Here is a 15,195-nt window from a genome sequence, read left to right on the forward strand (position 1 = left end):
TAACTGCACATTTAGGGGCAGATTTATTATGTTGTGGAAAAAACAGTGACAGGATTCAACACACATTGTTAGGCTTCGCCATGTAAAAAGGGCATAATTTTTTGCACTTTGTTTTCTTATAGTGACTTCCACTAGAGCTTGCTTATATGAGGTCTGAAGCAGCATAAAATAACGACATCAAATCTAGCATTCAGACACATAAAATAAAACATACATTGATAAATTGGGTGTTCGTTTTTACACCATTTTTTTTTTGCGAAAAAAATAATAAATAGACTCCATAGTGAGGCACAAGTCTAGATGCTCCATTCTAGTAGTCCAAAGAGTTGCCCTGCAGCACACTACAGGCAGGTGCATAGTACCAAAAATGTGATAATTTGTGCCCTGGTTTTTTTGCACTTCGCTCTTGTTTTGGTAAATATGTCAGCAAACTGGTTTAGAACACAGAAAGGGTACTCTTCACAGTGAACAAGCTAAACAGCCTCCTGATGTTGCTAAACTGCAAAAGCCAGCATGACTTTGCAGGTACCAGGATCAGTAAACCACTTATTGATTTGACTAGGAGGATATCCTAAATGTCTTTACTGTGGATATGGGTCATGAGCAACAATGAACACCGTAAATTATTTACTAAAATTAATTTATAAACAGACAACAGATTCTGTACAATAGGTTGAATGAGGGCACATCAATATCTGCTTTATATATTCGTATGTATGTATGTATGTATGTATGTATGTATATCTTTATTTATAAAGCGCTACTTATATACGCAGTGCTGTACAGTAGAATACATTAATACAAACAGGGTGTTAATAAGATAATAGATAAATACAAAGTATAATAATAAATACAGATAAATACAGCAGCAATAAGTTAAGAGTCGAGGACACAAGAGGAAGGAGGTCCCTGCCCCGTAGAGCTTACAATCTATATGGGGTAACTAACAGACACAAATAGGCAAATTTAAGTGCTGTAGGTCACAGTGGGTGACACTACAATATAAGTATATATAATGTTGTGATTTTTATGGTGTACTTTTTATTTCTAAATTGCTCTGGTTACATAATAATTCACTCTACCATTTAAAATTTTGTTCCTTAACCAACAAATGTATTTTAGCTCTAATATTGGTGTGTAGGCAGCCATCTCAGTGCATTTTGCCTGATTCTGAGCTTTCAAAAGGAACCAGCGCTACACATTAGAACTGCTTTCAGATAACCTATTGTTTCTCCTGCTCCCGTGTAACTGGAGGAGTCCTGAGACGGACTTGGATATTTACTATTAAATGCTATTCTGATATCTACTGGGAGATGCTATCTTGCCATTGTTCTGCTGATTGGCTGCTGGGGAGGGAGGTGATACAGCTCAGCAGTAAAGGGTGACTGAAGTTTATAAGAGCATAGGTAACATGGCTTTGGCACCTTCGGAAGTGAAGAATATGGCTAGCCCCATGTGAAATTTCAAAATTAAACATAGAAAAATCTGTTGGCACTTTTAAAAAATGGATTTCAATGCAGGATTCTTCTGGAGAAGGTCTATTAACTGATGTGTTAAAAACAACAACACGAGGCTCTTTCACCAGCCTGAAATAATGAAGGTTTAAAGGGGTGTGTTTTTTTAATTGGATTACATTTAAAAGGTGTGTATGGTGAACAGGGTGTACACTTGATAAAGGGCAAGTCTGCCCAAAACATGTAGTGGGTGCACTAACAATAAAGGAATTTTGTAGCATAGTACTGCCTTCCTGCTTTCTCCATCTTCTTTATATTTGTACTGGATTACCGTGCAATCTAAGGGTAATGCTAGACAAAATACTTTGGTGTCCACAATGTAAATTGCTAGTGGAAAAATATATGCATCACATATACATTGCATAGTGGGCCACAGCTGACCATTTATGAATCGCGCCAGTGTCCAAAATTTGCCTCATAAAGTACTCAGACTACTATGTAATGCATTTGTTTTATCACCTGTGATTTACAATAATTCCAGTAGGAATGTTATTTTAAATATTTTGTTGCTACAGGAATTAGGGGAGCATTTGTTAACACAGGTGACAAACATCCCTGGTGATGTTGCCCACAGCAACCAATCAGCAATTAGATTTGAATGGTTATAAAACAAAAGCAAACATTTCATTGGCTGAAATGGGCTACATCAAAGGTGATATTTGTCGCCTACGTTAATAAATACACCCCTAAGTGTGGACAACAAAATATCCCATCTGCCAGCACCTTGAAGGAATTCCCCATCTAGCACAGCATCTGACACCAGAAATCATTTAAAGATACATAGATGATTGATACTTGTGGCATACAATAATAATCCCTCTCTATTGAAGCTTCACAAGAGTTCAAGGAATTGCTTGTGCATAAACTTGTTTAAGGAAAAAAACATTAAGGCTGACAGACCATTTTTCTTAAGTTTTATATTTTTTAATCATTTTGCTAGTAAGGCCTGACAGGACCCAGGGAAATCAGACTTAGTGGTGCCCAGGACTGAACCACAATGGTGTAATGGTCAGTGACCCTGCTTTGCTGCCTTGTCCAGGTTTCAATTCTAAACCTATATATATGTTTTTTTAGTGCCTTCTAGATACACCCTCCAAATACATACAAATTGATGATGTAAACAATGAACAATCTCAATTAAATGCATAATATGTTGGAACTGTATTATTTCATACAGCTCTTTAGATAATGCTGAACTACTTGAAACTCCCTGAACACCCACCACCACTGACCTGCACAAATCTAGAGCCAGTGGCTGCTGGGAGATCTGCTTTAACAATAAGAGGTAAAACAGGGCACCAAAGCTTGGAGATCCCTAGTGTTTTAATACTGATATAAAGTTGAGTATCTGGTGCCCAACTTGCAGTCATTTAGCCATATACTTGCTATGCCGCAGCCATTGTCCTTTCTTAGAGTCTATGATTGCCCTGCCCACACAGTCACAATATAAACATGTAAGCTTTTAAACAAACTTCCCATGCTCCTTCTATCTACAACTTCTGCTCTGCATTTTTAGCCAATGTTTATTACATGAGATAAAGAATTGCTATTAAGAAACAGTTGGAGAGCTACATATTAGTTACTCTTATGCCAGAAAAGTCCTCCTAAATACAGCTTTAAACAAACTGAAGCCATTGTTGTCCTTGGGTGATCTGTATAGGGCAGGCACATCTGAAAAAACAGACTAGAAACCTCTGAATGGAAGCTGCATTTCTTGCTGAGTGAAATGGAATTCCTTCCTATACGTAGAAAGGGGAAAGTCTAGAAAATTAATTTCTCCTATTAAACAAGTTAACAGGAAACTGTGCCTCTCTGCCACAGATGCAGCTCCAGATACCAACTCAACTACGTGACTCAATGGAATCAGTGAGCTTCTGAGAAAGGTTAATAAAGCCATTCCACAGTCATCCAAAGCAATGATTCGCGTATGCTAGAGGCTTTCCTGAGAAGTAGTGACTAATCAGTTGCGATTTTGGTTTTGAGGGCTAGTTGCAAAATAAAAGAGTGATTTGTTAAAGTCACGTCATGTTAGCTTCCGGTGTGAGAACAGTACAGTTATATACAGTAGGTATAGGGGAACTTACCCTGATGTAGATAAAGGTATAGGATCCTTTTTCTGGAAACCCGTTATCCAGAAAGCTCCAAATTACAGGAAGGCCATCTCCCATAGACTTAATTTTAACCAGATAACCACATTTTTTTAAAAGGTGAGGATGTGTTCTAATGTCTTCCACAAATAATTTAATTTAATCCCATGTATCACAGTCTCCTCTAAAAAGATTTTTGCATGAACACAAATTCACTTTTACTCTGTGAATTCTCGAGTTTACTTCAACAAATGCAAGAATATTGCAACTTTTTTTACGTTTTGTAAACTAGGAGTTTTATATTCGGGGGCATATACTATAGTATTTAGTGTTTTTTTTATATCTCTATTTTATAGCTCATTTCTATATGACAGCACAATACTGTCATACAGCACTTTATATGTTGGGTTACACATCTTCTGGGAAATTAGTCATGACTTTAGGCCCAAGTATCCCTAATATAATAAGGAGAGGAATCATTAACTTTACTGTCTTGGATCATTAACCTTACTGTCCTGCTTAGCTAAAATACCTGCAGTAAATTTGTATATATATTTTTACTGCCCTGAAGACAAACTAGTACTCCACACATGAAAAAGCATGCTCCAACACAGTGCAGTTCAACTGGCAGCCCACGGCACCCCTCTGTGTGGCCCCCCACCTGTCTGGCTGTGGTGACTGCTTACCTTTGTGTACGGAGATTAACTGCCCTCCCTCCCCCCTGCATTGTTCACACCTTAATTTTAGACTGTAAACTCCCACGACAGTCCAATTGCAGTGACCATTATACCACCATTGATTTGGCATAGCACACAGTGATATTAGGTTTAATGTTCCTTTGAAGAACATGTTTTCCATGACCAAAAGCTGCAGCCAAGAGTGTCTCCAGAAAGCCATTCCATATATTCATTTAAATCAGCATTTCCTGTCTATGAATTACACCCTTTTCGCCACAGTAACATTGATATGAATCCCTTCCTTTTACTATGAGCACCAGTTATCAAATGTTTCACCCATGTTAAAACAACTGTTGTAGATGCCAAAAATCCCTTACTGACATGCTATGTTGACATTTATTCAGTAAAAGTGTATATATTATTCTTACTCACCTTCCACTGCAAAGAATGAAACCACTGATCTCTCAAATAGCTGTTTGCAGCCTGTAACAAATGCAAGAAGAAGATATTAGGTCTGTCATGATGTTCCCCCTACGTCTTACCCCAGTGTCCCCTTTTTTTATTGTGAAAATGTATTTTTTTTATATGACTGCTGGTACAAATCACATTATGAGAGTATAGTATATAATTCACTGCCTCAGCAAATAGTAAAACCATGCACCTATCAATATTCCTAACAAAAGATGAGCTAAGGTTTTCTTACATTTGGTGTGTCAAGAAGATACATTGGTTTTAACAGAAGTCCACTGTATCAAGGCAAATGGAGCCCACCTTTATTATCAAAAATCAAACAGAATGTATTTCCTGGAATATCCTCTATAGCAAATACCTTATCTGCTTTGCTGGACACTTCAGTGGCAGAGCTGGTGTGGTGTACAAATAACAATGATCCTTCAGTATCTGCTTCCTGCAGTGCATGTAAATATTTGCTCTGAAACTGGGTATACATTTAATCAGGGCAGCAGAGTCTGTTATTGAAAATGAACAATGCTCCCTTTTTTTTCCCCGACAGAACAATTGGTGGAGAAAACAGCACCAGAGGTTCATATAATAAGTGCAGACATGGCAGTGATCAAACTATAAAATTAGGCTAAGGTTAATACTGGCTAAGTTTTACATTTAACCAACTTCGTCTTAAAATAACACTTGGATGGAAGTAATGAATTTCTGATGGACTCTGACAAAGGGTGGCTTGTCCCCTAAAAACAGCCATTATTGTATCAAATTCTGTGCATGAATACAATACAGTGTGCAAGGCTTCTTGTTTTGTTTCACAGTACTGCATTTATGACAATGTTGCAGCTTGGTAAAAAAATATATACTTACAGTGGATATAAAAAGTTTACACACCCCTGATAAAATGTCAGGTTCCTGTGCTGTACAAAAACGAGACACAGATAAATCGTTTCAGAACTTTTTCCACCTTTAATGTGACCTATAAACTGTACCACTCAATTGAAGAACAAACTGAAATCTTTTAGGTGTAGGGAAGAAAACCAAAAAAACTAAACTAATGTGGTTGCATAAGTGTGCACACCCTTAAACTAATACTTTGTTGAAGCACCTTTTGATTTTATTACAGCACTCAGTCTTTTTGGGTATGAGTCTGTCAGCATGGCACATTTTGACTTTGCAAGATTTGCCCACTCTTCTTTGCAGAAACACTCCAAATCTGTCAGATTGTAAGGGAATCTCCTGTGCACAGCCCTCTTTAGATCACCCCACAGATTTTCAATCGGATTCAGGTCTGGGCTCTGGCTGGGCCATTCCAAAACTTTAGGGCTCTGGCACACGGGGGAGATTAGTCGCCCGCGAACAGGGAGTTAAATCGCGGGCGACTAATCTCCCCCGTGTGCCAGAGCCCTTAATCTTCTTCTGGTGAAGCCATTCCTTTGTTGATTTGGATGTTTGCTTTGGGTCGTTGTCATGCTGAAAGATGAAGTTCCTCCTCATGTTCAGCTTTCTAGCAGAAGCTTGAAGATTTTGTGCCAATATTGACTGGTATTTAGAACTGTTCATAATTCTCTCTATCTTAACTAAGGCCCCAGTTCCAGCTGAAGAAAAACAGCCCCAAAGCATGATGCTGCCACCACCATGCTTCACTGTGGGTATGGTGTTCTTTTGGTGATGTGCAGTATTGTTTTTGCACCAAACATATTTTTGGAATTATGGCCAAAAAGTTCAACCTTGGTTTCATCAGACCATAACACCTTTTCCCACATGCTTTTGGGAGACTTCAGATGTGTTTTTGCAAAATCTAGCCTGACTTGGATGTTTTTCTTCGTAAGAAAAGGCTTTCGTCTTGCAACTCTACCCCATAGCCCAGACATATGAAGAATACGGGAGATTGTTGTCACATGTACCAGTACTTGCCAGATATTCTTGCAGCTCCTTTAATTTTGCTGTAGGCCTCTTGGTAGCCTCCCTGACCAGTTTTCGTCTTGTCTTTACTCTTTTCATCAATTTTGGAGGGACGTCCAGTTCTTGGTAATGTCACTGTTGTGCCATATTTTCTCCACTTGATGATGACTGTCTTCACTGTGTTCCATGGTATATCTAATGCCTTGGAAATTCTTTTGTACCCTTCTCCTGACTGATATCTTTTAACAATGAGATCCCTCTGATGCTCTGGAAGCTCTCTGTGGACCATGGTTTTTGCTGTCAGGAAAGACCAAATAGAGCAGCTGAACTTTATTTGGGGTTAATCAGAGGCACTTTAAATGATGGCAGGTGTATGCCGACACCTATTTAACATGAATTTGAATGTGATTGCTTAATTATGAACACAGCTACATCCCCAGTTAGAAGAGGGTGTGTACACTTATGCAACCACATTATTTTAGTTTTCTTCCCTCCACCTAAAAGATTTCAGTTTGTTTTTCAATTGAGTAGTACAGTTTATAGGTCACATTAAAGGTGGAAACATTTCTGAAATGAAAATGTTTTTGTACAGCACAGGAACCTACCATTTTACTAGGGGTGTGTAGACTTTTTATATCCACTTTATATATATTATACTCAACATAATTCTGACACACTTGCCTGTTCTTCTCTTCTCTTTGATCACCAGAGTCCCAGTAGGCCAAGCTTTCTCTTGTACACCTATAGGTAGTGCTTATCTCACAGGGTACTACTGTGCTCTGATAACAAAGTGCTTCATCTATTAGATGTGATCACTGTCCACAGATGAGATAGCAGTCCTGCACCCTGCCCCTCTGCAGTAGATAAGGTGCTCATCTCAGCATACATACATACATACATGCATGCATATAATAGAGGCAGCTCAGAAGCTAATTCTAGTTATGGTATAAAACTGAATCAGCTGATGCTCCTTTTCAGGGGGCAAACGGTTATCACTACATGTTGAAGTGAGAGGAGCTACAGTCCCTTCTCAGTTATGACCAAGAGGGCAGTATTAAATTTTGGTCCAGGAGGACTATTAATATGGAAAAAGGCATGCTGGGAGCTGAAAAAGAAAATTCAAGTTCAATGTCCCAGTGAAGCTATATTACTAAAAATTAATCATTATTAAAATCTGATAACCAAGTCAAACAAAATATTTTTGAAACCTATTTACCCCCAATCTTGGTAATGTACTACTTGTCATCCTAATCCCTGGAAATCTGCATCGTTCCTGGTGAGCAGTTGTGGATGTCACAGAATTTAGCACATGTACAAATGACCCATTTTGTGTAAACAAATCAGCTTGTCATGAAATAATCTTGTTGTACATTATCGCATGGGGCCTTAAAATAGCTAAGCAATGCAACGTTTAATTGAGCAGTAATAGCAATGCTCATGGCATAGGTGTTTCCTTGACTGATAATCTAAAAACTAAATGCCCACAAACAATGGTAATCACACATAGGACATTGCTTTAAATGTTAAAGGATGCTAAAAATGTATATTTAGCAGCAGTTTAGGTATACAGACAGGACATTCTGCTAGCATAATGTTTACACTTGGATATATATCCAGTTTAATACTATAGGCAGACGTGGTGGTTTCTCGGCCTAAAGATGAATTCAGTCTGAGAAAAAGCCTCGCACTCACCTCCGTTGTGTGATATTTCTGTACCTGCAGGGAAGGCATTGGCCTGGGTGCAGAATCACAGAGCGGATTTCAATGAAATCAATTAAACGCAAAAGAATGCATTTTGTGTTGAAATCCTCTCCATTATAATCAGACCAACACTGTGCATGCAGGTCCAGTGGAAGTGACTGGTCAGGCTGTTTCTCAGCTTGCTTTTATCCCCAGGCCTAGAAACAGCCACATCTGAACATAGCCTAAAGGGAAAATAAACACTGGTATTTACCATAAGCCCAATCAAGTGGGCTTATAGTACAGATGTAATAAATACAGATGTAAAAAATAAGACTGTAGGCCTCATTTACAAATTGCACAGGTACAAGCGCAGGAACCTTAAGGGGTGTAACATTTGCCTACTGACAAATATGGTGCCAGGCACGTGGGGTATATTTGTAAAAAGTGGAGTGAAACATTACCGGTGATGTTACCCAGGGCAACCAATCAGCAACCAGATTTCAACAGTTAGAAATCCAAAGCAAAGCATCTGATTGGCTGCTATGAGCAACATCACCAGTATTGTTTCACTCCACTTTTTATACAGCTTGATAAATATACCCCTAAGAGTAGACCATTGTAGGTGCCAGTGGCATAAAAAAAAATTTGTTCCCAGCCTGCACAAAATTGTGGGTAACCTACAATTTCTTGTGTGTTGCAGGTAACCTTGTGGGCCTGCTGTTCCCTTATCCACTCTATAGTTAAGCCACTGGTGGGTGCAAGTCATCCGAGAACTTTACACCAGGCAGGAGTACAGACTATCCAGCAACTTGTGCATTCTGGAATTCCTTCATTTAAGCTGCTAAATGAAGTTTGGGGACATCCAAGGGAATGCACACATTATGCCCCCAGACTATGCAAATAGCATTGAATTCATGGGAAATGCACAAGTCTTTGTACTGCTCTAAGCTGGCCACAGATGTACCGATAAAATTGTACAAAACCTAGTTTTCAAGCTACAGGCAGCTATTGTTACTCTAAACTCAACTATAAGTCTCCACCTTTGACAAAAATAGGCAACCTGCTGATATCCAGTCACTGCTGCTCTAGAACTTCTATCCCCTGCCAGTGATCTGGCGAGTTAATCATTTCCCGATAGCAAATCCTGTTCAGTGGTAACCACGCCATCTTGAGCACAGGAGGTTTCAGCTAGTTAACCCAAGAGTAATTATTCCTAGGCTTCCTACCTGGCTCTTAAAAATAATGCTTTATGTCAATGTTATCAAAAGGAAAAAAATATATAAAAATAAAGGAAGGCTAGAATATTTTTACCAGAAAAAGGTGGCAACCCTACTTATTCCTAACATTGGCAACTGGTAACCCTTGGTACAGTATAAAGTAAAAAGGAATTATTGGGCTTTTAGTTCGGAAAGCTCAGAGTAAACACCATTAATTCAGCAGTAGACAGGAGAGTCAAAGTGCTGCACCAGCTTCTGTATTCTCATTGTGTTTAACAAGGGTTTCTCCCATGTTTGTTTTTCCATCTGGTTACCTCTGATTATTAAGAACAGAAAAAGGCACCACGTGTGTGTGCAAAACATTTACACAAGGGAAAACAAGCACAGCAATAATAACTCCTGTTTAAAGGTTTAACTCCTCACAATATCACATATCCATGTGTTACAATACATATGAGACAGACACCTGGGAAACCCTTAAAAAGGCAACTGCATAAATACCTTACAAAGAGGGGGGACGTAACAATATCAGTTCACCAGGAGTTTAAATATTTAGTACTCAACTATAACATTTTGAGGCTGATTTAGTACCACAAATACTAATGTGCACCAAATCAGTTACCCATAGCAACAAAGCAGAAATTAGTTGTGATTAACCTCCTACAAGTTAACAAATGAAAGAACAGGATCAGATTGCTTGCTATGTCCAACTGCACTAAAGCAATTTTGCATCTGTACTGTTATATCACCCAACTGCCCTCAGCTATCACTCTATGCCCTTATAAAACCTCTTATACAGTGGTGTGAAAAACTATTTGCCCCCTTCCTGATTTCTTATTCTTTTGCATGTTTGTCACACTTAAATGTTTCTGCTCATCAAAAACCGTTAACTATTAGTCAAAGATAACATAATTGAACACAAAATGCAGTTTTTAAATGAAGGTTTACGTTATTAAGGGAGAAAAAAAACTCCAAATCTACATGGCCCTGTGTGAAAAAGTGATTGCCCCCCTTGTTAAAAAATAACTTAACTGTGGTTTATCAATTTCAATTTTCAATTTCAATATCAATTTCTGTAGTCACCCCCAGGCCTGATTACTGCCACACCTGTTTCAATCAAGAAATCACTTAAATAGGAGCTACCTGACACAGAGAAGTAGACCAAAAGCACCTCAAAAGCTAGACATCATGCCAAGATCCAAAGAAATTCAGGAACAAATGAGAACAAAAGTAATTGAGATCTATCAGTCTGGTAAAGGTTATAAAGCCATTTCTAAAGCTTTGGGACTCCAGCGAACCACAGTGAGAGCCATTATCCACAAATGGCAAAAACATGGAACAGTGGTGAACCTTCCCAGGAGTGACCAAAATTACCCCAAGAGCGCAGAGACAACTCATCCGAGAGGCCACAAAAGACCCCAGGACAACATCTAAAGAACTGCAGGCCTCACTTGCCTCAATTAAGGTCAGTGTTCACGACTCCACCATAAGAAAGAGACTGGGCAAAAACGGCCTGCATGGCAGATTTCCAAGGCACAAACCACTTTTAAGCAAAAAGAACATTATGGCTCGTCACAATTTTGCTAAAAAACATCTCAATGATTGCCAAGACTTTGGGGAAAATACCTTGTGGACCGACGAGACAAAAGTTGAACTTTTTGGAAGGTGCGTGTCCCGTTACATCTGGCGTAAAAGTAACACAGCATTTCAGAAAAAGAACATCATACCAACAGTAAAATATGGTGGTGGTAGTGTGATGGTCTGGGGTTGTTTTGCTGCTTCAGGACCTGGAAGGCTTGCTGTGATAGATGGAACCATGAATTCTACTGTCTACCAAAAAATCCTGAAGGAGAATGTCCGGCCATCTGTTCGTCAACTCAAGCTGAAGCGATCTTGGGTGCTGCAGCAGGACAATGACCCAAAACACACCAGCAAATCCACCTCTGAATGGCTGAAGAAAAACAAAATGAAGACTTTGGAGTGGCCTAGTCAAAGTCCTGACCTGAATCCTATTGAGATGTTGTGGCATGACCTTAAAAAGGCGGTTCATGCTAGAAAACCCTCAAATAAAGCTGAATTACAACAATTCTGCAAAGATGAGTGGGCCAAAATTCCTCCAGAGCGCTGTAAAAGACTCGTTGCAAGTTATCGCAAACGCTTGATTGCAGTTATTGCTGCTAAGGGTGGCCCAACCAGTTATTAGGTTCAGGGGGCAATTACTTTTTCACACAGGGCCATGTAGGTTTGGATTTTTTTTCTCCCTAAATAATAAAAACCCTCATTTAAAAACTGCATTTTGTGTTTACTTGTGTTATCTTTGACTAATAGTTAAATGTGTTTGATGATCAGAAATATTTTGTGTGACAAACATGCAAAAGAATAAGAAATCAGGAAGGGGGTAAATAGTTTTTCACACCACTGTATATACTTCTTAAGGGGAAAAATAATGTACAGCAATATTCACAGTCTCATTGCTTATGCCATGTAAGAGTGTTATATAAGGGATAAGGTCTATACATGAATTGGAGCAAAAAAGGATGAGCAAAAGACAGCTCTGGTAGTTCTGGGATTAAAAACTCTTGCATCCCCCTAAGGGAATGCTATTTCAAGTGGGGGGATGGCATCCCTTCCAATTCCAGGACTGGATAAGGTCCCAATTTAACAACCTTGATAAGAATACAGATCCTTGGACTAACAAATAGGCATCCAAAATGGTAATTGCGCTGTGATGTCACTGCAACAAGTAGGCATCAGAAGGGTACCAGTATTTACTGGTATGTCTTGCTGGATGGTGCAGCCAGACTACCAATCATGGGTAGGATTGTATTTAGGGAGTACACAGAAGATTTCTCTTACTCAGGGCTTTGGCCCTTGGCATGCATGGTGTATTCTCGACCAATGTTTTTCAGCTTGTGGAGAATAGGGTTGGCACATTTTTACAGGGAAGATGGACAGGTCTTTGACAGGGTAAGCTGAATCGTAAAAGAGCAGATCCGTGGTGTCACAGGGTGGAGTCAGAACAGGAGGGGATTTGGTGAGTCAGTGGGAGCTAGAAAGGGGAGAGCAGGGCAGATCAGAGCCAGGCAGAGAGTTGATTTAGTCTCATGTCTCTAGTTATTACAAATTTAACAGAAAATTCCTGTAAAGTTGGAATACTGGCCAGGCTAGGCCTGTTAAATATTGGCCAGGTGGCAACCCTAGTGGAAAATCTCCCAAATGTGTCCTTTCATTGGCCTTTTAGGCCCACGAGCAAGCCAGACCACTAATGTAAATCAGGTCTTGCTGAAAAGGATTATGTAAATCCTTTAAGATAGTGTGTGCCGTTAGCACAGTGCAAAATCTAGCCAAGATTCAGCAGGCACAGTGATTGAAGAAACAAGGCACCCCTTATTAAATCAGCAAGAATTTCTATAAATATATGTACTTGGGTTATTGACAATATTCCTGCACTTGGTAGGGAGTTTGTATGCTCATTTCAAAAATATACAGGGAGGTTCCTGATGAAACTGACCCTAGTGTGAGTTGTGAAAATGTGATAGGGTCCTTCACTGGTTCCAGCCACAGAACTACTCCTTTGTGAGAAAAATGATTAAGAAACTAGAAAGGGAAGTTTGAGAACAAACTTCATGTTGGGTTGAAAAATGTGAAGTCACTGAATGAAATCTGATCTGTTGTTGGCTCTGCCCACTTTCTCTAACCTCGGACCACAGTTATATAGTAAAAACCACTGTGCAAAGTTTGGGGACCCTGGTTTTAATAGTGTCTGAATGGCAGCAATTTAAATTTCCCCACTTAAAGTCAATGAGTGACATCTGATTGGCGGTTGGTGGCTCCGTTACCCAGTGACTAACTCTGCAAAGTTTAGGGACCCTAGGATTAATAGTTAACGAACGGCAGCAGTATAAATTTAAACCAATAAAAGTCAATACATAAATTGTGATTGGTGGGTGTGCCTACTTTTTCTAACCTTGAGTCGAAGTCACCCAGTGACAAACTGTGGGCACCCTGGCATAAATAGTGTCAGAATGGCAGCATTTTAAATTTAAACAAATAAAATTCAATGGATGAAATCTGATGGCCCAACCCACTTTTCCTATTTTTGAATTTTTTTTTTTTTTTTTTTTTGAAAACAGACATTCTTCAAAACACAAATGTCAATATACAGTAGCTATTAACTAAGACAAAGAGAAAAACCTACATATTCATCCAATTTAGTAGTTCTACTGTCAATTTTTATAAGGTGCCCTTTTTAATACCAATCATCTAAAATTACATAATTTACAGGAAATAAATGATATACCTATTTTATTGTACACATGTAATATGATCCTCTTGTTTTCAAATGCCAAAGGAAAAAAAAGCGATGTTTAAGAGCAAGTTAGTACATACACCATAAAGTTGTCTGACTTGCGCCTACAAGCTGCCGTGAGCAAACATGTCTCAGAAAGAGGTGTCTTGTTGGGGGTGCACGTTTCACTCTCTCATCCTAAAATCAACTGTAATCCATAGAAAGATAATTATTGTTTACAATACCTGAAGTAAGACAGTGCCTCCAGGGATAGTAAGCTGTAAACAGTATTTAGGGGCATTCTCCCAGGATAGCAGCTGAACATCCTCAATAGCGCTGTATGAAATGCTATTTTCCATGTATCCGGTAGGCTGCAAAAGGAAATGAAAAGCATCAGCTTGTGTATAAGACTTTCTTAGTGCACACTTTGTATGATCATAAGAAACACATTATACAACTAGAAAATAAATGGCAGTGTTTGTCCATTTGAGACCCAGATTAAGCTATAGAGTCAGGTAAGAATTAATCAACCATCTCTCTGCTGAGGATTGTAGTTGTGCTAATTTCAGCATGCCAAGAGTTGGCTAACCCTTTGTAAGTAAAACACTATTATGTATTGATCAAGTTGTGATCAATTTGCAAGCAACTGAAAAATCTACCTAATTGATTTCTGTATGGAGAAATGTAACCGCTGTCTCATTTGCTCCATATAAAGACTAGTCAAGATTCTCACTCTGTCTGTTTTGTTCCCCTGCTGGCCTAGTCTATGCTATAACTAATATCTCAGGTGATATCACCCTCACTCCTGTTCATGGATTAGAAAAAGCAAGCAAGTTCATTCTTTCCCACCAATGCCAACAGACAAACAGAAAATGAGACAGAAGGCGCTTTACTGCAAGGTGCTGACAAAAGACCAATGCCATTTTAATGAAATTCAGTGCTGGTTTAAATGACCTGACATATAATATTTATATGTTTTATAATGTTTACTTGAAGACTTGCTCTTTTATGTGTATTTTTAATGTAAATATATGGGTACTACACTTAATACAAGGCACTAAATAAAATATTTACTGTACATTAACATAAACATAAAATGATAGAGTAACAAGGACCTTGGCAGTAAGTTACCTTGGCCAGGTAAGGCATGTAATACACATATCTGCATTGGTATGTAAGCTCTGTTTATATTCAGTCCTTCTGTCTGCATCATAAGCTTGTTGGAAGTTATGTAAATGGCAAAAATGGTTGCAGCATGGAAGTCATAAAGTCAAGTTATTAAGAGCATGGACACTTTGCTTATTAATTTCTCTACTGTAACAGGGGCATATGCATCACAGCTGCTGCAGACGCTCTAGAGAGAGCGGT

At 38.9% G+C, this 15,195-nt stretch overlaps 1 protein-coding gene across 2 annotated transcripts in view; it reads right to left on the minus strand.

Annotated features, from left to right (window-relative positions):
- The window catches only part of cmip (c-Maf inducing protein), a 124,002-nt gene that overhangs the window by 64,653 nt on the left and 44,154 nt on the right, over positions 1–15,195 (minus strand). For both annotated transcript variants that reach the window (XM_004913537.4, XM_002938136.4), the window contains exons 2-3: positions 14,073–14,198; positions 4,711–4,761 (exon numbers count right to left, since the gene is read on the minus strand). In XM_004913537.4, coding sequence (XP_004913594.1) covers positions 4,711–4,761; positions 14,073–14,198 — 177 coding nt within the window. The remainder of the gene's footprint in view (positions 1–4,710; positions 4,762–14,072; positions 14,199–15,195) is intronic.

The sequence above is a fragment of the Xenopus tropicalis genome, chromosome 4 (assembly GCF_000004195.4).
Source record: "Xenopus tropicalis strain Nigerian chromosome 4, UCB_Xtro_10.0, whole genome shotgun sequence".
Lineage (NCBI taxonomy): Eukaryota > Metazoa > Chordata > Amphibia > Anura > Pipidae > Xenopus > Xenopus tropicalis.